Source organism: Mus caroli, chromosome 12 (assembly GCF_900094665.2).
Source record: "Mus caroli chromosome 12, CAROLI_EIJ_v1.1, whole genome shotgun sequence".
Classification (NCBI taxonomy): domain Eukaryota; kingdom Metazoa; phylum Chordata; class Mammalia; order Rodentia; family Muridae; genus Mus; species Mus caroli.
In genome coordinates, this window is record NC_034581.1 from 102,422,455 (window position 1) to 102,443,308 (window position 20,854).

General features: G+C 50.3%; 1 protein-coding gene across 5 annotated transcripts in view; it reads right to left on the reverse strand.

Moving 5' to 3' along the window:
* The window catches only part of Bcl11b (BAF chromatin remodeling complex subunit BCL11B), an 89,559-nt gene that overhangs the window by 41,152 nt on the left and 27,553 nt on the right, over positions 1–20,854 (reverse strand). For 2 of the 5 annotated variants that reach the window (XM_021179313.2, XM_021179314.2), the window contains exon 3: positions 9,914–10,129. The exons of 2 other annotated variants lie outside the window; for them this stretch is intronic. In XM_021179313.2, coding sequence (XP_021034972.1) covers positions 9,914–10,129 — 216 coding nt within the window. The remainder of the gene's footprint in view (positions 1–9,913; positions 10,130–20,854) is intronic. One more of the 5 variants, XM_029484914.1, reaches the window with a different exon arrangement.

Here is a 20,854-nt window from a genome sequence, read left to right on the forward strand (position 1 = left end):
CCCGAGATCTGGGTACACACCCAAAAGAACTAAAAGCGGGCCCTTGAGTAGATGTACACACATCTGTAGGGTTGACAACAGGCAACGACAGAAGCTGCCCAGGCGCCCACTGATGGATGAATGGAAGAGCAAAAAGAGCAAAGGCAAGTCATCCGCACAAGGGACTAGTACGCAGTCCTAATATGGAAAGACAATTTCACACCTGCCTCACCATGAATGAGCCAAACACACACACACACACACACACACACACACACACACACACACACGGATGCAGTACACTGCATTCCATACAAAGTCCCTGGGAACTGTGGCAATCAAAGAGACAGCTGGTGGAATGGTGGGTTCCAGGAGCTGGGAGAGGAGAAGTGGAGTTATTGTTGAATGAGAGACCGGGTTGTTTGAGAGCAGACAGTTCCAGAGATGTAAGGAGGTGAAGGCCACATAGTAGCCACATGCTTAGCACCACTGTAGCACATACTTAAAAATGGTTCAAATCAAGGCTAGGGTTGTAGCTTAGTGGTAGGGCATGCCCTAGCAAGATGAAGGCTCTAGCGGCGGCGGTGGCAACAGCAGCAGCAAAGTAGTGACCATCTATCAAAATTGCAAATCTTACATATATTTTACCCACAATTTAAAAAAAAAAAACAGTATTTTAGATCCTATCTTTGAACCATTGTGACATTCCATTCTCTAGGGGCTGGGAATATTGTTTGTCTAGCATGCAGAAGACCCTGAGTTTGATTCCCGGCTCCACAAAAACTGGGTATGGGAACACACACCCAGCACTAAGGAGATGGAAGCAGCAAGTTCAAGGCTAACCTGGGCTACATGAGACCCTGTCTCAAAACCCAATTAAAAAAAAAAAAGCCCAAGGCATACCACAGGCCATCAATCGATGGTCTCTTTTATGATTAAATACAGAATAAATGAGCTAGTTGATAAAAACCCAAGAAAATTCAGAGCAAGGAGACCAAGTCTAAATTAACTAAGTCCAGACTAAACTCACCCCAAGTCACCGACACATACATACACCTACCCGGTGGGGCAAGCCTCACCCCATCAGCGGGTCATCACCTTATTAAGAAAGGCAATAATTAATGTCCAGTTTTATGAACCGATCCCATCTGCCGGTTTCTGCAGACAGTAAGTTCAGTTTTGCATTAATCTCCTTGGAGAAGACCTGAGTCCTCTGACCCCCTTCTACAAGAACGATAAAATACAGATGGTCTTATTATCCAGGGCCCCGTAGGAGCGTCACAAGTCACATGCAACTCTCCCTACCCGCACCTGCCAGGGAGACGTGACAAGAAGGGCAGTGGCACCCAGACTCAGGGAAGCCATCATCAGACACCCCGTTCTGTACCAATCAAGCTACATCTGAGATGTCAGTGTGCCTACCGACAGTCTGAATTCAAAACTCAGAAGGCCGGAACCAAGGACCCATGCACATTGGGACTGCAGACACCAGCCTGACCGTGTCTGTGGACACGCCGCTAGGTATAAGGACCCAGATGAGAAAGGGAAACCTGCCTCTGTCACCTGTGACCACACACTGAGGTAATGTGCCGTTTCCTAACACTTATTAAATAATGTCCAGAGAGAGGACCACAGAACTAGCCAGGCCACGGTTCCTGGAAGATCTAAAGCAGGCTGGAACACCTCACAGGGAGAGACCCTACCGCTTCTTCCCACTCCTGTTCGGATTCAGTTGGCCAGTCATGACTTAGATAAACCAGATTCCATGGATTCAGCTACTCGGAGTTGCAGTAAAAACAACTCCAGTCGGCATCCTCCCTCCCTCTGCCCCAGCCACAGATTCAGAAAACACGGGCCATTCTGTTCACCTGAGCAAGCTCTGGGTTCAATCTCTAGAAATAAGGGTGGGTGGGTGGTCAAAAACGGTAATTCTTACGTATAATTATGACTTTTAGAAATCCCCTCATCGCTAGGCAGTGGTGGCGCACGCCTTTAATCCCAGCACTTGGGAGGCAGAGGCAGGTGGATTTCTGAGTTCAAGGCCCAGCCTGGTCTACAGAGTGAGTTCCAGGGCAGCCAGGACTACACAGAGAAACCCTGTCTTGGAAAAAGAAAAAGAAAAAAGAAAGGAAAGGAAAGGAAAGGAAAGGAAAGGAAAGGAAAGGAAAGGAAAGGAAAGGAAAGGAAAGGAAAGGAAAGGAACGGAACGGAACGGAACGGAACGGAACGGAAAGGAAAGGAAAGCCCATCCTCGTGTCCTTGTGCCACAGCAATGTTCAAGGTGTCACCCAGGCCACCCCACAAGAGCAAACTCAGTTCTCCCTCAGTGCTGAGGGACAGGCTCCACCCAGATGAAGAAAGCAAGCCATTCTCCCCTAGAGGGCTTGACTTTGGACCCACCCTGCATGATCCACCTCACCATGTCAGACCCCAGGATGCCCACCAGTATCCTGCACTCCTCAAGGTGCAGATCCTACCACAAACACAAGAGAGGCAGGCAGCACAAAGCCTGGGGCAGGCCGGATTCCCACCCAGACACCAGAAACCCAAGAAACTGTCTTAGGGCAATTTGACAAAACTGTCTTGTGCGTCCCTTCCTCATCTGGGTCGCCGTCTCTTCAATGCTCTTCTTCCTCGTGTCCCCCTTAAGTCCAGTCATGCATGAAGAACCACATCAAAGTTGCCATGGCCCAGCAGAACGGAAGGGCAGCCTTCCCTGCCTTCCATGTCAGGAGTCTCAGGCACACACCTGTTCTCACACACCCAAGGGTCCCATGTCTAGGCCAGGGTCAGACACAAATATGGTGGTCAGTGAAATAAAGAACCCAGAGGACCCTTTTAGGGACCATGTCTAAGTGCAGCTGCTGTTCCACCAGCATGTTGTGCATCTGATAGGCAGGTATAAGCAGCCACCACAGCCCAATGGGAGGAGGACAGAGGGGATAGGCAGAGGCAGCACAGCTTGGAGACCCAGCAGAGCCCAGCCTGCACCTTTATTTAATTCTGCGGGTTTTGTGCCGTGTGACCTCGGTTGGGTGGCCTGTAACCCTTAGCTAAGTAGTGGATGCCCCAGTGGGATGACGGGTTACCTGTTCTTGGAGGAAAGATAAGGTTAGGATATAAGGTGAGGGGTAGAGCTGGCACATAGTAGGTTTTTTTTTGTGGATTAGCAGCAGCAAGTTCCAAAAGCAGTAAGAGTAACGGCCCTATCCCCCTCCTACCCCACCCCCATTCATGAATGCTAGGTAATCACAGTAGTTAAGGTCATCTGGCCTGCTCCCTCATGCCCTGGCACACCCTGACAGAAGTGTCTCGGTGTCCTCCCAAAGGGGTTACTTGTGCCCCGTTTGACAAGTGGAGAAACTGAGGCACAGAGAGGAGGAGTGGGCAGCCCAGGGCCATGCGTTCAGACTCAATGGCACAGAGAACAGGACCCAGGAGGTCCCCGATCTGGTACCTGTGAACCATAGTGCCTAATCCAAACAAGACTCCATGCTGCAGTTCCCAGGGTAGACTGGACAGCAACCATGCAGGCAAGCCAAGCCCACAGGCAGTCTCAGAACAGGAACATGCAGAGGGGTGTGGCCCACAGCAGAGGCCAAAAACCTCATGAGAGTCCCAGGACCAATTACTTGGGGTTCATTGCTGTCAAAAATGTTACCTGCTGCCAAGCCCGGTGCCCAGGACATCGAATCTGGTGGCAACGAAGAAGTTGGCTTTTAAGCATCTCCTTTGGATAACAGGTGTCCCTCACTAGCTCTCAATGTGAACTCAAGGTGGACCAGGATGCAAACTAGTAATGTGGCACCAGGGGTAGAGCTCACTCCTCCTCTCTGTGCCTCAGTTTCTTCACTTGCCTAGGTTGCATGAAGCCCAGGGTTCAGTCCTTAGCACTCACTACATTGAACAGGGCATAGCGGTATAGACCTGAAATCCCAGCATTCCAAGTTAAGACAGAAGGATCAGCCGATCAAGGACCTTCTGTTACAAGGATCAGAAGATACTGTTACAAAAAAAAATGAGTTCAAGGTCAGCTTGGGATACAAAAGCTGCTGTCTCAAAAAGAGAGTCTAGTGGGCAGAGACTGTGAGACATAGAGTCAAGTCAGTTCTGCCAGCCACTTGTGCCTTCCGGTGTCTTCCCCCAGCCTGGTTCAGTTTATCCGTCTGGATACCTAAAGGGTCAGATGAGATGTCCAATCAGGACCCCTAATCCTGGCTCCGTAAGGGTTGGCTTGACCCTTGGGTCACCCAAAACAAACCCACTTCTGAGTGAGCTCCCCTCCGCACGGAGGGTGGTGAGCAGCCTCTCCTGCCAATGTCAAATTCCCTTTGAAAGGAGCCCGTGGCTGCTTGACTCACAGGTCTCTGATGTCCACAGCCAGTGCTGGGCCTTCACATCCACTAACTGCTTGAAAGTGCTGCACCCAGCGCTGCATTAAAAATTAATTACACATGCTATTTCATTGCCAGTCCATAACGTAATGAGCACCAGCTGTGCTAAACAGCCAAACTCCTTTTTAAGACAGCTATTAAAAAAAAAAAAAAGGAAGAAAGAAAGAAAGAAAAAGAAACCGCTCCTCCAAATACCTCTCCTGTCAGAGCAGAAAAACAGCATCTTGTACAGATTTGAACAGAATTCTTTGATTTAGCTCTGCCTTCTGAAAGGCCGGCAAGAGGCCGAAATGGTATCTGTAGTAACGCCTGTGTCGCTGGGACCTCTTTCATCGGAAGGTAGTCACCCCAGTGGGTCCCACCCTACGGGGCCAGCTGCAGTCCCTCCCCGGAGCCCACTGCAACAGCTCTGGCCCCTGTTGGTGCTGAAGGCTGTGATTTGCTACGTGGACAGTGGACAGTGATCTTTTTCTGCAGTCTGTCAAATCCTTGTCAACCTCCAGGGGGCCGGCGCTCTCTGCTGACGTGTATCAAGACAAGGAGGACACTGTGCAGGTCTTGGGCAGGCCCAGAAAGAAAGCAGCTACGGCGGAGCCATCCTGAGATAACACACACACCAGAGACAATCTTAGGAGACAACCTCCAGGAATTGTGGAACGCGTCGTAAATGTCAGTCATGGGGCCAGACTACCAAAGTCTTTGTCATATTGGCATTGCAAAGGGGCAAATGACTAATGACTAACTAATTTTTTTTTAAGTCAGGGTCTCTCGTAACCCAGCCTGACCTATGAACCTGTTGGGCAGCAGAGGTTGACCTTGAGCTTCTAATCGCCCCCTGCTCTCGTTTCCCAAGTGTGAGTAACTGGCTGGCACCACACACCTGCTTCACACAGTGTGGGACTAGGGTCTGAACCCAGAGCTTCATGCATGCTAGGCAAACACTCTGCCAACTGAACTACAATCCCAGTAGGGCTCTCTAAATTTTCAATAATTCCACTGAGCCAGCCCCATTGACACGGTGACCTGGTAAACGCAGAAAGCACCCCCCCCCAAAAAAAAAAAAACATTACAGTGCAGAGGAACTCAAAAGTGCATCTGTCACCTCCCTCTGGAGGCTTCCACACACACCTCCCTACTGCGCCCTCACGGCCCCTCCTTCCCCACGAAGGCTTGAACGACACACCCTCCCCCCAGCACCCAGTACACCACACCCACCAAGCAGTGCCCTGGCAGGACTGGGGAGGACTGCCAATCTCTGTCCTCTGGGAGAGCGGCTGCCTAGGGAGCCTCCGCTGCTAATCAAACCCAGTCCAGAAAGAAACTCCAGCTCGCTCTTCATTCTGGTATGAAATGTGCAGTGTGCAGACCATATCATTAACATAAAACTTCCAGAAATAAGACCACTTTCCAGACAGACTGTATTAATTGCACCAAGCCTCCACAGCTAGGGTGGTCTGATCCGAGGCATCCCATTGGAGGGCTCCGGGTATAAAAATCAACACAGGGCGAACACGGGGATATAACTGAAGGAGGAGAAGACGAGAGATTCTCCCGTTAAACCCTGTTATTTACTTACAGGTATTCTTTTATCTTTATTGTCCCTTTAACCCATGCCAAGAAACCCCAGACTAGTTAAATAACACAGCAAGCACAATTTCAGTAGAAAAGTAAATTGAATTTAACTTTACAAGATTGCCCTGTGATTCCAGCATATACTAATGACTGCAAGTGACTCCCTCTATTAAATCCAAACACTTCCACTTCCCCGAGCCTGGATGCTGTGTGTTCTTGCGTGAGACCTTGAACTTCGCCAAGCACATGCATTAATCACTGTGCCTGATGACCATTTACAGCTTCTAAATATGCAATGAAGGTTCTCAGTTCCCGTTCCACCTCCTAAGGCTGGTGCACGACGGAGCCAGCCAAGAGGCTAAACGCTCTTAAGCATGGAAACCGGGGATGTGGTTTAAGGGAAGCTCCCACCCAGTGCCAGACACAGAACACCATCAGATTGCGAAACCCCTACTGCTTGCGTATGAATCATAACGTCTGTGGGTTCATTAGATTCAGAGCATCGTTCTGAATGTCTGCCCTAAATGACCTCAGACAGCTGTAGAGCCTGCCCGATCCTTACGCCCATTTCACAGATGAGAGAACGGAGGAAAAGAAAGGACGAGGAATGAATGACCTGGGTAAGGCCACACACCTAGCTATGTAATTCACTCATGAAGACAGTCTGATATATTCTGAAGGCCACTTTTTTTATCATGATGTCTCAAAGCAGGGAAGAGTTGAGGACAGAATAGAGCCTGGGGCCCTAGCCAGGCCCAGACCCACAACACCCCAACCTGTTCTAATCCACAGATACACTCCCGGAGCCTTATTTTGCAATATGACATTCGTGTGTGTGTGTGTACATATATATATATGCATACATACATATCATGTATATGTGTGTATGTGTATGCATATGTATATATACATACATACATTATCATGTATATGTATGTGTACATATATGTATATCATGTATATGTGTATATATGCATATATATACATGCATGCATATATATACATATACATATACCCATACACATGCATAAATATGTACATACATACATATGGGTTTTGTACAGGAAAGGGAGGTGAGGCTTACAGAGAGACAATGACATGCTTAAGGTCTCTGGTCCTTAGATGGCACAGAGCAGGGCAATTGGCTGTGGCTTCTGATTACACAGCTACCTTGATACCTCTGAGGGGAAGACCTTTTAGTTGCCTGGAGCACCTGACTCAAAACCGCATAGGATCTCTGTGGAATCCATAAGAAATGGGCCCGGTGTCCCCTTCTCGCAGCTGTAACCATCTGCAGGAAGCATGGGGGAAGGGTCCTGGCAGGGCCTGGCTTGTCCGGGTAGTTTTCTCTCCCGTGAAATCACACCCTTCTATAAATAACGCAGAGTGTGTTCGTGGGCATGCAATTAACCTGTGTGAAACTCAGGCTTCCTGAGTTAATTTAAAGAGATGGGTTCAAAGCACCCTGATCAGAAGGGGGACAAAGCGCAGTGAGTACCGCAGTGCTCCGTCTTTACAGCCCCTCCTTCCTCGAGGGTTCCTGGCGATTTTATGCCTCCTCTGCAGCTACTAATTAAACAGGCACTAAAAACACTTCAGCAAACAGCCCAGTGCCAGGAACAGAACCAAAGGGACAAAACCCACTGGAAGAGGATACTTGAATGTGTCAAAATTTATCTGAAAACACAGCACAGCGGTAGAGCCTCACACAGGCGATGCTAACAAGGCAGAACAATGACAAGGAACAGTACAGGAAGAAGAAAGACAGCAGGTCCCTCAGGAGCTGGCCCAGGAGAGGTCCCAGGGCTCAGACCCTCACTGCTTCTCGCCTCCCCTGCACGGCAATCGCCACACGTGGACCGGATGCCCCAGAGCCCTGAACTCTATGGCGGCCTCTGCACTTCAGGTGAACCAGGTACCGTATGGGAGCCACTTCTGTGTTCTTCCCTTCCCTCCCATCCACCTCAGGACACGGTCCCCAAAGCCCACTCTGTGAGCTGTGAGGTAGGCAAGGGACCCACCACACCTGACTCTACCTGTGTCCACATGTGGCTTACAATCTGTGCCTGAGGACCGCCAGCGAACTAAGGAATGAGCCAGTTTGAGCTGCGAGACCTCAGGCTCTGACGCTCGTCTGTAATGTGGGAGTTAAAGCCTTGACACACAACCAAATGCCTAGTTCAGGGCAGACAGCTGCTCTACTCTAAGAAAGCAAGTAGCCCGTATGAGGGCAGACTGATGCCAGACTTCCCTGACTGACAAGGCCCTGCAGACCTTATCTGATCTCCACTGGGCTAAAGGAACTAGTCCCCAGGCCTTAGCGCAATCCTCCAAAGAGGCTCAGTCATAGCCCCCTAGCCTTTGCCCCTTCCACTCATGGACACAGGAAAGGCTTGCAACTCCAATTTGGCAGTTCCTACGGAGGGCCAGCTGAAAATTAAGCTTGCCCCTGTAGCACGTGGGACAAAGAGGTCATGCTTCTGCATGCACAACTTGACCATATGCATTCAGGCTTATCTTTGATAGTGCAGGGCCCCACTATGTGAGTTCAGGGCTGCAGGGTTGCAGCCCCACATTACAGGAAGCAAGAGAGCAGGGCCCAGCCCAGCAGGTACCCCAAGCTTGGTGAACAGGATCTTCCAAGCTACAAGAAGCCTCAGTCACCTCCAGGCTGACCAGGAAGGGAAGTCAGCTTCCTAGCAAGCTGATTCAGTTCCTTCCTGGGTGACTTTGGTCTCTGCTTTATGCACTCAAGGAAGGAACCAGAGCTCCCAGACTTGGATGGGCTATCCAACAACATAGCCACCTGCCGTAGCAGGAGTATGGGCCAGGACTGCAGAAACACCCTACTGGAAGGAAGACCAGAGAGGCCTCATCCTGGATCGGGGTTGCTCGTCTTGTGCAAAGCCAAAGCTCCCAATAAGAGAGGTCCCTGAGACAGTGTCAATGAAAAGCAAAACTTTCCCAATAAAAATAGTTTTCCTTTCACACAGCTTGAGTCAAGAGAAAGGCTGCAACGTGCCTGGCCGTGTGGCAGGGACAAACTGAATGTACCCCAGCGCCGCAGCTCTGGCCCTGGCCACGGAAACCAGGCCACAGCTGCTTGCCACGTGAGCCTGTGTCAGCATCCTGGCCCCCTAAGCCACAGTGTGTTGCAAACCAGGCCCCACCATGAGGCAGCAGGGAGGGCCTGCTCCCCTCGACCTTGTGGGGACCCTAAGCCACAGAAGTCTATGTTTGTGGGGAGTCAGAGCAGGGGAGCAACGCAGGCTGTGTCGCCACCTGGCTGAGAATGCCCTTTGTGTAACGGGGTCTCACTGGTCTCACTGGCCTCCAACAACGGCAGAGGTAACTGGAACAACTCTGGGGTCCACCCAGAGCCACTGACCTCCACAGCCCCCTGACCCAGACGCCCACAATCTTTCACGGCTACCCGTGGCCACAGCTTTTTTAAAAGGCTCCTCTTTGAGACTTTTTTTCCTTCCCTCTAAGTTAATGGGCAACACATTGTCCCAAAGAGAAAGTCAGCACTTTGAACGGCTCCAGCGCTGTACACAGACAGCCCAGGAATCCTCTCCTACCCTTGTCTGGGGTGGGTGGCAGGGCGGCAGAGGCAAGGGGCAAAAGAAAACTTCAGATGTTAAGTGTTATCCAATTAAACTTCGGCTAAACAGCCCAAAGAGATGAAATTTGGAGGTCGGGCAGTGCATTCTGGGAGTGAGACTCTCAGAATTCGAGAGTGGGGGATATATGGGGGAGACGGCCCCTTGACCCCCTGGGAACCGACACAGGTTACAGTTCAGTTGACATCTTTGGCACTTCTGTTGCCATCCCCCGCCCCGAAAAGCTTTTTGAGTCGGGGATGGGGGCACATCCCCCCTGGGACCCCACCTTGGGTCCCCGGCTCTACCCAGGGCACAGCCCGCCATCCCGGGAGCCCACCTCCCCCACCGCAGCGGCTCTGTTACCTGACAACTCACACTGGCATCCAAAGGGAGCCTCCATCTGACCCTCACCCTGAGTCCCGTCGCCCGAGATGGGGCGTGCACCACAGCAAGGCAGCGGGAAACAGGGTGGGAGAACGCCCAGGGCACGCAGAGGTGAAGTAATCACGGAGGTGGGAGGGTGGGAAGAGGAGGCAGCTATGGGGGCCATCGATGGCAGCTGGGCAGGCCTGCACGGCCCTGGAGAAAAAACAATAGAAAAGACTGGTCAGTGGTGCCCTGGACTGCACAAGGGACTTGAGGCACAAGAGGGGGCCCCGGGTCACAGGGCTACAGTACAGCCTCTGAGAGGGTTCGGCCCCGAGGACACCAGCCCTACGGGGATGACGACTGGGGTCTAGGGGCAAGCGAGAAGGGGTGCACAGAGGACATTAGCAGGGGCTACACCTGCAGCTGCCAGATCATTTCTGGGGGCCGGGGGGGCTGCCTTTGAGGGCCCTAGTGCAAGGGGTTAGCACACAGAAGGCCTGTCAGGGCCCCACTCCCAGTTAAGATTCCCTAGAAGGGTCTTTCAGAACAAACTAGAGTGGGCTTCACTTGAGGATTTGGTCTCTCAAAATATGAGCGACCCCCTCTTTGAAAGAGGCAGGAAACTAATGCCGGTATAGGTTCTTCAGTCAGGCGTCTGCCACCTCAGGTCTACCTCCAAGGGCCTGGACACTGATGAGTCTCCTTCCTAGCTGGTTGCCTGGGGCTTCTCTCCAGACCCTGGCAAGCAGCACCCAAGCCTCGGAAGCTCCCAGGATGCCCTGAGCTTCTCCCTCCCTTACCACAAGAAACCTAGCATGGCCCAGACATGTCTCAACGTCTCCACCCTGGTTTGGGAGTGAGTCCCCACTCCCTGCTCGGACAGCCAGTGACAGCAATGAACAGGGCCGGTGAGGATGCTGCCTTGCCTCCACCAGGCCCCACATTGAGCCTCCACTGCCAGCGAGGCCTGCGTTTGATTTGGCCATTTATCTTACGTTGGTTAAGAGACCACCAGGGCAAAACATTTGTGTGAAGCCCTTGCCAAAACCACAAGTGAAGAAGCCCAAATTCCCTGGGTAAATAATTGAACAGAGAAGCATCAGAGAGACCAAAAAGAAAAAAAAAGAAACCATCAACAAAGATGCTGGGCAGCTAAGCCTCACCAGCTCTGCAGTGCAGGCCAGAACTCACCTCCTGGCACCTGCAGATCTGCACTGGTAGGATCTGCCTACTCCATAACCCGCCACAGAATCACGCAAGCTCTCAGAGAGCCAGGTGCCTGCCCCTCTTCTCTGATCGGGTCCCTAACACGCCCCTGAATACAAGGACATAGGACACTCATTGCACAGACTCCAACAGAGGCCAGCAGTGCAGGAATCAGCAAACCGTAGCAGTTTCGAGCCTCCTCAAAAATCCCACTGCTTCCACGTAAATGCAGGATCCGGGTACTTGTAGCATCTGAGAAGCACCCCGGCTTGGAGCTCGGGCACTGTAATGTCCGGCTAAGAGGCCTGTGCCAGCACTGACCCTGCTGGACCCTGCTGAGGCAGTGATCTACTCATACAAGGCACCGGTTGTTTCTGCCCTGGCACACAGCCCCAAATGGGCATGATCAATAAGCCCAAGAATAGTTGCAGTACCAAAACAAGAGCAGAAAGCCACATCACAGCTGTCCTATGGGCCTCAAGCAAGTACATCCTGAGGCCAGACTTACCCATGGGAGGCCAGTGTTTGCCTCAAAGCCCACTGCATCGGACACTGTACTTGACCCTGTCCTCTAATGACCTTGAATCCCTATGGGATTCGTCCCTTTAGACCGTGGAGAGCTCAAGGTCCTTGAAAGTCATCTCAGTGAATCGGCTTCTAGTATAAGATAGCCAGCATGGTTTACAGGAAGGAGCACCTGCCACTCCACAGGGAGGAACTGAGACTCACGATCAAGCACTCTGGGGCATGAACGTGGCCCTGTCTCCAGAGCCTGGCCATGCGCCTTCCCACCTCTACAGCTACAGTTGGAGTAAAGTGACCAGGGTACCCACCCTGTATCCAATGGCCACATGGGAATGGAGGAAGTCTGAGTGAGCAGCCTGGACCTCAGCCCATCCATTAGTGAAAGCGAGAGGCTTCTGATTCTACGAAAGGCCATAACTCAGCCAGCACTGCACCTCATGGCTGCGAATGCCCACAGGAGCTCCTCACAGTCGATGCTGACGGAAAGAATGGCCGAGGATCAAAAAGGAAATCGCAAGCCTCCACGGCCTTCTAGAAGGACGCCCCTGGGACTGAACCAGGGTCTGTCAAGATGAAGTCACACACCCCACACCAGGCGGTAACACTTAGGTTAGACAGGTGGCCACAGGCCCTCGTTAGGTATGAGACCCTCACTAACGGCTATCTGCTCCAAGGGCAGAAGGGGGTAGGGTCCCTGTAGAGCTTTTAGGGCGATCTCAGCCCCACTAGAAGTCCCCCCTAGACACAGCTTATCTCCAAGCTTTGCACGCAGAGGGAGCCTGAAATCCAACTCCTGCAAAAACCAAGAGAGAAGCCACCATGCTATAATGCCGTGGCGAGCTTCTGGTCAGCCAAACATCAGGAGATTGAGCAGTGATTACCAGGGGCTGGGGGGAGGGGAGACTCAGAACCAATAGGTTATGGGGTGTGATCAATTAAACAGTAGTGATGGCTACGCAATCCCGTACATAAAAATCCAAAGCCACAAATGGAGCGAATTAAAATAAGTTTCACAATAGGTGCACCTTCATTTTAAAAGGAAACCAAAGGTGAGGGCCATGTCTCTAAGCCTGTCCCTGCCCCACTTTCCAGCCTCAGCCTTCCACTGGAAGGGATGCCCGGCCTTGGATCTAGAACAGACAGCTCCTGAGATCTGCAAACAGACTCTGTACCTGACCCACTGAGAGATGTCAGCCTGGGGGGGGAGAGGTGCAAAGACTGAAACAGAGACAAAGACAGAAAGACTGACAGAGACAGAAAAATGGGTTCAAATTCCTCCTAGGCCATTTCTTAGCCTGTGACCACAAGTGGTCACTCTCTCTGTCTCAGTCACTGTGTGTGTGTGTGTGTGTGTGTGTGTGTGTGTGTGTGTGTGTGTGTGTGTGTGGTTGTTTTGGTTTGGTTTGGTTTGGTTTTTGGTTTTTCAAGACAGGGTTTCTCTGTGTAGCCCTGGCTGTCCTGGAACTCACTTTGTAGACCAGGCTGGCCTTGAACTCAGAAATCTGCCTGCCTCTGCCTCCCAAGTGCTGAGATTAAAGGAGTGCGCCACCACGCCTGGCTAGTCACTGTGTTTTTAAAGGGACTGCCAGGGCACTCTGCAGCCAGAGCCAGCCACGTAGTAAACGTGGCCACTACCATCCTTACATTTATTTCCAGACCTGGAACTTTCTGTCCTCCCCCTCCCCAGTCCTCCTCACAGCTGGAAGCCTGCTCCAGCAGGGAAGACACCCTATAAGCCTAGGCAGGATGCTTTTTTTTAAAAAAAAAAAAAAAAAAAAAGCTCTCTGTGGGGAAGTCAGCATTGGAGCACTTTTCTAGTGTGCATGGGGACTTGGGTCCTGTTCCCAGAAGTTCCAGAAATCCAGGGCCTGTGAGATGGTTCAGCAGCTGAGGGTTTTTCCCCAGGACCCGAGTAAAGATGGGAAGGAAGAACTAACCCACAAAACTGTCCTGACCTTCATTGTGTGCCACGGTTCACTGCACACACAGACGCAGTAAGAACATGCACACTACAATTTCACATCTTCTTTTAAAAGACACCGTTCTTTTGCAGTCTAAGCCAGTCCAAACAGACCCATATGTATCAAGGTATGTGGGGGAGGGATGTAGGCTCTAACTCAGCTTCTTGTAGGATCCGGACAGCTTAATGAAACCCTGACTGCCTCAGTTTTATCATAAAAGTACATTTTAATTAGGGCGAAAGAAATAAAAAATTTGATACTTGTATTATGCCATGCAAGCATAAAGCATTCCTATGGGGTGGGGATATATTGCCCCTCTCAAAAAACGTGAAAACGGTGCTCCAAAGTCAAGGTCAGATTGACTTCTTGGTATTTAAGCCACCTACGAAGGAATATTCAAAAGGTCTCCCAAACAGGCCTCTGGTATGATGGCTAAAGTCCAAACAGAGGACAAGATCACTGTTGGTGCCTTCCTGGGGGTGAGGCACTTGAAGGGAGCTTGAAGCCCACCTCCCTTGCAAGCAGTCCCTGCAGATGCTGGGCTCCATGCCCTGCACATGCGCACTAAGCAGCAACACGCCCACCACCAGGAGCATATAGACACAAAAAATGCCTGGAACCGCCCAGCCCCGATTGAGGGAACCAAGCCTTCCCGGTGCAGCCTTCCCAGGGCCGCCACTCTGCAACCGGGAGGTGGCAGATCCCATGTTCCAACCCCAAGAGGTGGCCTGGCACATACCGTACAGAAGTCTATTTTTCTCCCTACTGGTGCCTTTCAACGGATACATTTTTTTTAAGGCGAGAACTCCTACTGATAGTGCAGAAATGAGTCAGAGATCAAAGAAGGAGACAGACATCCACGCCAGCGCGTGTGAGCGAGGGACTCTGGCGAGGGAACCTGACAGTCCCCGCGCCCCTTCCCCCCCTCGTGCCAAGACATTAATTCTCACAAGTCGGAGAAAATTACTATGCATGAATGCAAAAAGCATGATCAGGAGTAATTAACATGGCTTCATATGCAAATTTTATTAATGCAGAAGTACAAAGTCATTATGCAAATGAAACTTGCGTCAACTCTCTTGACAAATATTCATCTCTCTGAGCTCAAGTTTCTCTTTTTTATTTATTTATTTAATTCTATTTCTTCCCTACCCCCTTTCTCCTTGTTTTTTGGGTTGTTTTGTTTTGGTTTTTGGTGGGACTAGGGTGGACAGGAAGGACTGAGGAGGGAGATTTGTGGTTCTGGTGTCCCGAGAGGGCCCAGCAAGCTACAAGGGCTGTTTGACAAGTTTGCTAAGTTGTTTCCAACCAGAGAAATTTATTCTTGCATTGTTGATTTTTTTTTAAGTTGTTGGCAGGTATAAGACAGCTCATAGGAGAAGGGAAATTTAAAAAAAAAAAAAAAAAGTCTATGGGCAGCAGGCAGCCAATCAAAACGCCAGAGCCAGTAATGAGAGCGATTGATGGCTGTTTGGCTTTTACTGCGGGGTAATGAACTAGAATCCAGTCTGAGGAGGGGGGGAGAATATGAATATTCATGAGACTGTGCTCCTGCGTTTGATGATTAAAGAAATTTTTAATATTCAAATAAGCGCTTGCCAAGTGATTAACAAAGAACAAGCACGCAGAAATATGGAAATGGGAGCCGGGGAAGATTCGAGAGGCGAGCATACTGTGCGGGAAGGCAGCCCCGGATTTCGTAAACAAGATAGGCAGATAACCCAATTCGCACGCAGGCAAATAAAAACATTTGTTTCTGATCACTTAAATATTTTGCCAGCTACTTTGTCTTAAGGATGATAAAAAATGCTGTGTATTAAGAGGGTAGAGGAAAAATAACATGGAACCAGACGCATTGCTCATATTTAAGAGTCATTATCCTGACTCTAGCCCGCCTCCTCCCAGCCCGACAGGAAATTAAGATTCTTTTTCCGGTTTGGTAGAGAGAGAAGATGGAGGTGAGGGCAGATTAGACTTGAAAAGCATGATGCCCCGTGGTGGTACCATGTAGATAGGCACAAACCATAATACGCAGCTACTGGGCTGTTCCAGAGGCCCAAGAATTGGGGGGCCGTGCCACATAGGGATGAGGGGCACTGGTGCCCACGGCCTGGGCATCTCAGGGTCTGCTCTCACTGGCCCTGGTGTGAACACACGAAGTAGGAACAGAGAAAGCCAGCAGCCACTCAGAGGAAGCTGAACAAGCAACTCCTAGATGTCTGCTGCTGAGGCTGAGCTCGTACAGTAAGGGCTCCACCACAGGTCACGAGGAAGCACATCATAACGGTATTAGCTGGTAAAATGATCCTGCAGTTAAAATTCACCTAATTAGCAGCCAATGACATCCATTTTGGCAATTTCCTATTTCAAAGGGGTGGGGTGCCACCTTAATGGAGACAGGCCCTGCGTAACTCCCCAGACAAGGTCTGGGCCTGCCACCACTAACCTCTCTCCCACTCTGCTTGGGGTGGGGGTGGGGGTGGGAGGTGGGGGGTGGGGAGTAGCTGAGACAGGAGGACTAGAAATGATCCTAAATAAACCCTCTCTGTCACTCACTGTCCAAGCCACCCAGGTCTGGGGAGCAGAAGCTCAACAAGTGCTGCGTTCTTTTTGTTCTTCCATTTGTAAGAAATAAGAAAGCAGAGACAAAACGAAGCAGGAGAGAGGATCCACTGCTCTAACAACCTATGAAAACCCAGAAGCCAGGCCAGGCCTCCAAGGCAGAGCCAGAAAGTAAGTCAGGGGAAGGCTAGCCAGGCTCACAGCAACTGCCCAACCTAGAAACTCTGGGGGAAAGTTTGAGGGCTCCCCGGCTCCCAGCTCTCACTTCCACGCCCTCCGTTCGAGCAGAACGCCCCCTCTTGTCTCAGGAACACACAGCTCGTAATGGCCATCGTAAGTCTCCAAACCCCTGGTTGCAGGGAATGTGGGGTGCACGAGTCCTTGGCCACAAGGGGAAAATGGGGGCCTCACGGACGCGTTTAGAGTTCTTCTCATGGGAGACATAAAACATCCGAATGCACAATAACCTTTCTCTGGACTCAAGGCGCTCAAGGGTTGGTGACCTTACAGGTGGGGACCGAATGTTGGATGCAGATGAGAGAGTTAGTCTCATTTTCCCATCATCCACTGCTTGTGACTGGACTCAGAGAAGGCCTCTGTGTGTGTCCATGACAAGGAAGAATATGTCAGGCCACAGGCAACTGCTCATGACTGAGCCTGAAACGACTGTTACTACCTCTTCCTGAAATGACCACCAGGGACACCACTCACAAGCCCCACGCGCACAGCTGGACATCTCTCCTGCAGCCAGTGTGAAAGGCTCAGGGGCACCCTAAGAGAAAGCAGCACTTCTTTTGGATCCTGAGCCAGGCTGCCTTCCCCCCAAGCTCCTCCCTCATCTGGCATCCCTGTAACTGACAAAGACCCACACAGTTTTAACTCCCTGACAGGCATTCCAGGAAAAGGGTTGCACCCTGTGATGGCACACCAAAACCCGAGTTCTGCCTCATGCCAGCGTTGGAAGAGAGACCATCCTCTCGGGCAGCCGCATCTAGCAATCAAAGCTGGTCCGCACAGCATCATTTCCCAAGGTCCAGGAGCAATTGTTTCTTTCCACTGCTGCCAATTCTAACTTCCTCAAAACAAGGAGCTGCTAAAAATCCCCTGGGGCAAGCAGATCCCCTTTCTATACCCAAAGCCAAAGACAGGTGAGGCTACACCACCTGTTCCAGAACCTTCCAACAGCTTCCAAAGGCTCCGGGGGCAGAGCGGGAGGATAGTCCACATGTCAGGAAGGTGTCAGATGACCCTGAAGCATCTCCTCAGATCTACCCAGGGTGAGGTGCAGAAGCCAGACAGTCAGTCCTTTGAGCCTCACTGTTCCAGCCCCCAGATGGGCACCTGCTGAGGAAACTTGAAACTAGAACCTCTTCTTTTGCTTCTCTTGAGGGAGCCTGGAGCTCTCAGAACGGCTGGAATGCACGTCAGCCACATGCAATGGCTGCTAAAGCCTGAGCCTGGCTTCAGGCTGCTGCACGCAGAACAGTAAGTAGCGGCCATCCACTGTGATCTTGGCAGGCATACCCCACCAAACCAGGGTCCAGGATTCTGAGAATGACATGGCCTAGGGACACCAGAGAGGAAGGCCATGTGTTTAACTAGTTAGAGAAACACGGGTGAGCACATCTGTGATGAAGAGAGAGAGAGACAGAGAGAGAGAGAAGCTAGAGATGCCAGCACGCACCAGGAGCACGCACATACATCTGTGTCAGAAACATGGGCAGGCTAAGACATCTACCTGGAGTCTATAGGGGCCAGGACAAAGCTGGGGCTGACAAGAGTCTCTAATCTTACCTATAAAAATCTCCAATGCCTAGCAAAGGAAGTCCCTGTTTCCCACGTTAGGCCTTTTAGCCAAAAGCTGTGTGGCTGCATCAGCCCTTATCAGAGTCGGCCCTCCGATTCCAGTCAGTCAAGTACTTCAGAAACTTCATCTCGGTTTTGCCTCCAGAACAAACAGTTTACCGCGTGTGTGCACGGGCTCAGAGCCCATGAAGATACCGCCTAAAAATGGAAGTTAACAGGTAAGTACACTGCATTCCAAGAAAAAAAGAACCTGAGACTTACAGGTCAGGACCCTTCAGTCCATTCACAAATAAAACTTAGGACCAGACGCCAGCAATGTGCCCCTATGTCCCTGTGTTTTCCTTTCCTTTACAGCTCAGGAGGCGGAGTTGGGAGGAAATCCATAATGAAAGCAAGTCACGTGACCAGAGGGCAATAACCCAGGAAATGAATTGTCAGATTTGGAGACTCCTGGGAGTTTTAAACGAAGGACTCCTCTATCCTCCCCGACAGCATCCACTGGGCCTGACACTGGTAACCCTAAAACAATGAGCTTGTCTCTCATCGAAAGTCTGATCCCGTACCAAATGGGTTTGGAAGCTGCAGAGTTCAGGACACCGTTATGATTAGAAGGTGTCAGGAGCTCTAACCTTAGCTTCTGCTTGGGGAAAACACAGAATGAGGAGAGAGGAGATGCAAGTCTGAACCGTGGGGATCCTGGAGAATTAGGAAAGAAAAGAGCACAGGCCGATAAGAAAGGAACGAAAGGACAGGAAGGGACCAACACGGGTTTCACACAGTGACTCCGGCCCAGAGCATGGAGCACGCTGCACACATGTGGAGCTGAACCTTCTACAGACCGGACCCTAAAACTCCACCAAGACAGAAGTGATCTCCCAGCCTCTGGGTTGGCAGGGTTTCTTGTTTCAGATGGAATAGAAGTAAACTTGGTAAAGAGAAAGTTCAGGTGGGGGGGGGGGGGGAATCAATTCTAAAAGGAGGTTCCCTGCTAGCCTTTAACAGCAAGCTTAGTTTGTATTGCGTGCGTCAGTTACAAACAATTGAACTCCCCTGTTATAATGTTTTTTAATCCAGCTCTCCTCTAGACTTAGCTAACTTCCACCCTGTCATCTCTTTGTGCCTCTTTCCAACGGACACAGAATGTGGGTTGAATGCTTTGCCTCACATAAGGGCAGGCTCTTTCTGTCTCTTTATGTTTCTAAGCTAGGTCTGAAATGTCACTGACTAAAGAACGGAGCAGGCCTGTAATTACTTTCAACCAAGTCGTCTCTCTACCTCCGTTTTCTGTACGTGGATGGTATTTAATACACATATTGTGAGCCTGCTTTTCAACCTAGTAGCATTTGATGGCAAAAAAAAATATTAAATAAATAAAAATTTTAAAAAAATGAAAAAAAATCGCCCATTCCCTTTTAAGGGGGACAAAGCGGTCTGATAACCACCTTTTTAAATTTTTTTTGACATGAAATTCATTTTCATCTTCTAACATACCAGAGGTCATGTGGGGGGTGTGCACAACAAAACACATAAAAATTAACACTTCGTGGGATAAATTTAATAAACGTGGTTATCACGTTAACACCGGCAACATCGATGATTACAAGTCAATCTAGCGAGCCCACGGCAGCGGACCTAACCGCAGCTTTACGTTCAGTGGAGACTTATGCCACTATTTAATGTAATTAAAGATGCTGGCAGCACAGTCCTCAATGGAAATACCATCTTTACTACAAAATATTTCCATTAGAAATTGTGGGAAAGCATAGCATGCCTACTTTGATTTTATTGTGATTTTTTTTTTCCTGGCCATCTTTGCAACAGGGCTGATGTGCCTGACCATGGACAGAATTCCTGCAGGAATCTTCCAGAGAAATCAGGCCCCACCTTCCTCCAGAAGCGGAGTGTTTATCTGCCACTTGCTTGGTTTTGAAATCGTTTCTTTTCATTTTTTTAATCCACAAGCCTGCAGTTGGCTTTGATTACCCAGGAAGCCCTCTGCCTGGCAGACAGGACCCATCACGAGAGTGACTTTTTCACATGCCCCTAAAACAGCATCATGGGTTAAAGGCAGAGGCGGGAGGCTTACCTACCTCATGCTGTACAGAGCCACTGACTGTCAAGTCGGGTGCAGACAGGCTCCCACCCCGGGCTCAGGGTGACATTCCTAACTGGTACCTCAGAGAAAGAATTCGGCAAGTACCATTCTGAAAAGCCTCCGGAACTAAACAGACCCAAAACTGAACAGAAGGAAAGAAAAAAAAATTCATTGCACCGTATCTCCAAATCTGAGAAAATGAAGCCTTGGGACTGAAAAGAGCTTGACTCAGCTCTCCTCCGGGCTCAGAACAGCCTCTACACCTCCTACGGGTGCCTGCTGCCCTGAGAGAATCGAACAACAAAAACCCAGACCTTCCTTTCTAACCTTGCCTGCTACAAGCCCCGAGTAGAAGCAGCTAGGAATCTTCCCCTTCCCCTCCCCTGCTCCATGTGCATTTTAAATACCCCTTATTCTACACCCTAATTTCTTTGAGGGGGTGGGGGGGAAATCAGTGTCACTAAAAAAACGTCACTCTGTTTTTGCAAAATCCAGCAGCTTCTTTGGCAGCAGGAAAGGCTGGCTGGCATTATCCCCTCATTTGACAAAACTACTATTTCTGGGCATGGACTCAAAAACAGGTAGGAAGCAAATGCTGAGAAATACGGAAGTGGAAACAGCCAACAGCTTTTTCACTACCAAGAACGCCAAGCGTAAACATGATTTATTTAGCTGTGTGTAGCACACCCGTCCTCCACTCAGCTACAAGCCCACTTGGGTTTAAGGGAAGGGTGGGTAGGAGGGGAACAGGAAGGGAAAAGCTGGGAAGACAAGAGGGAG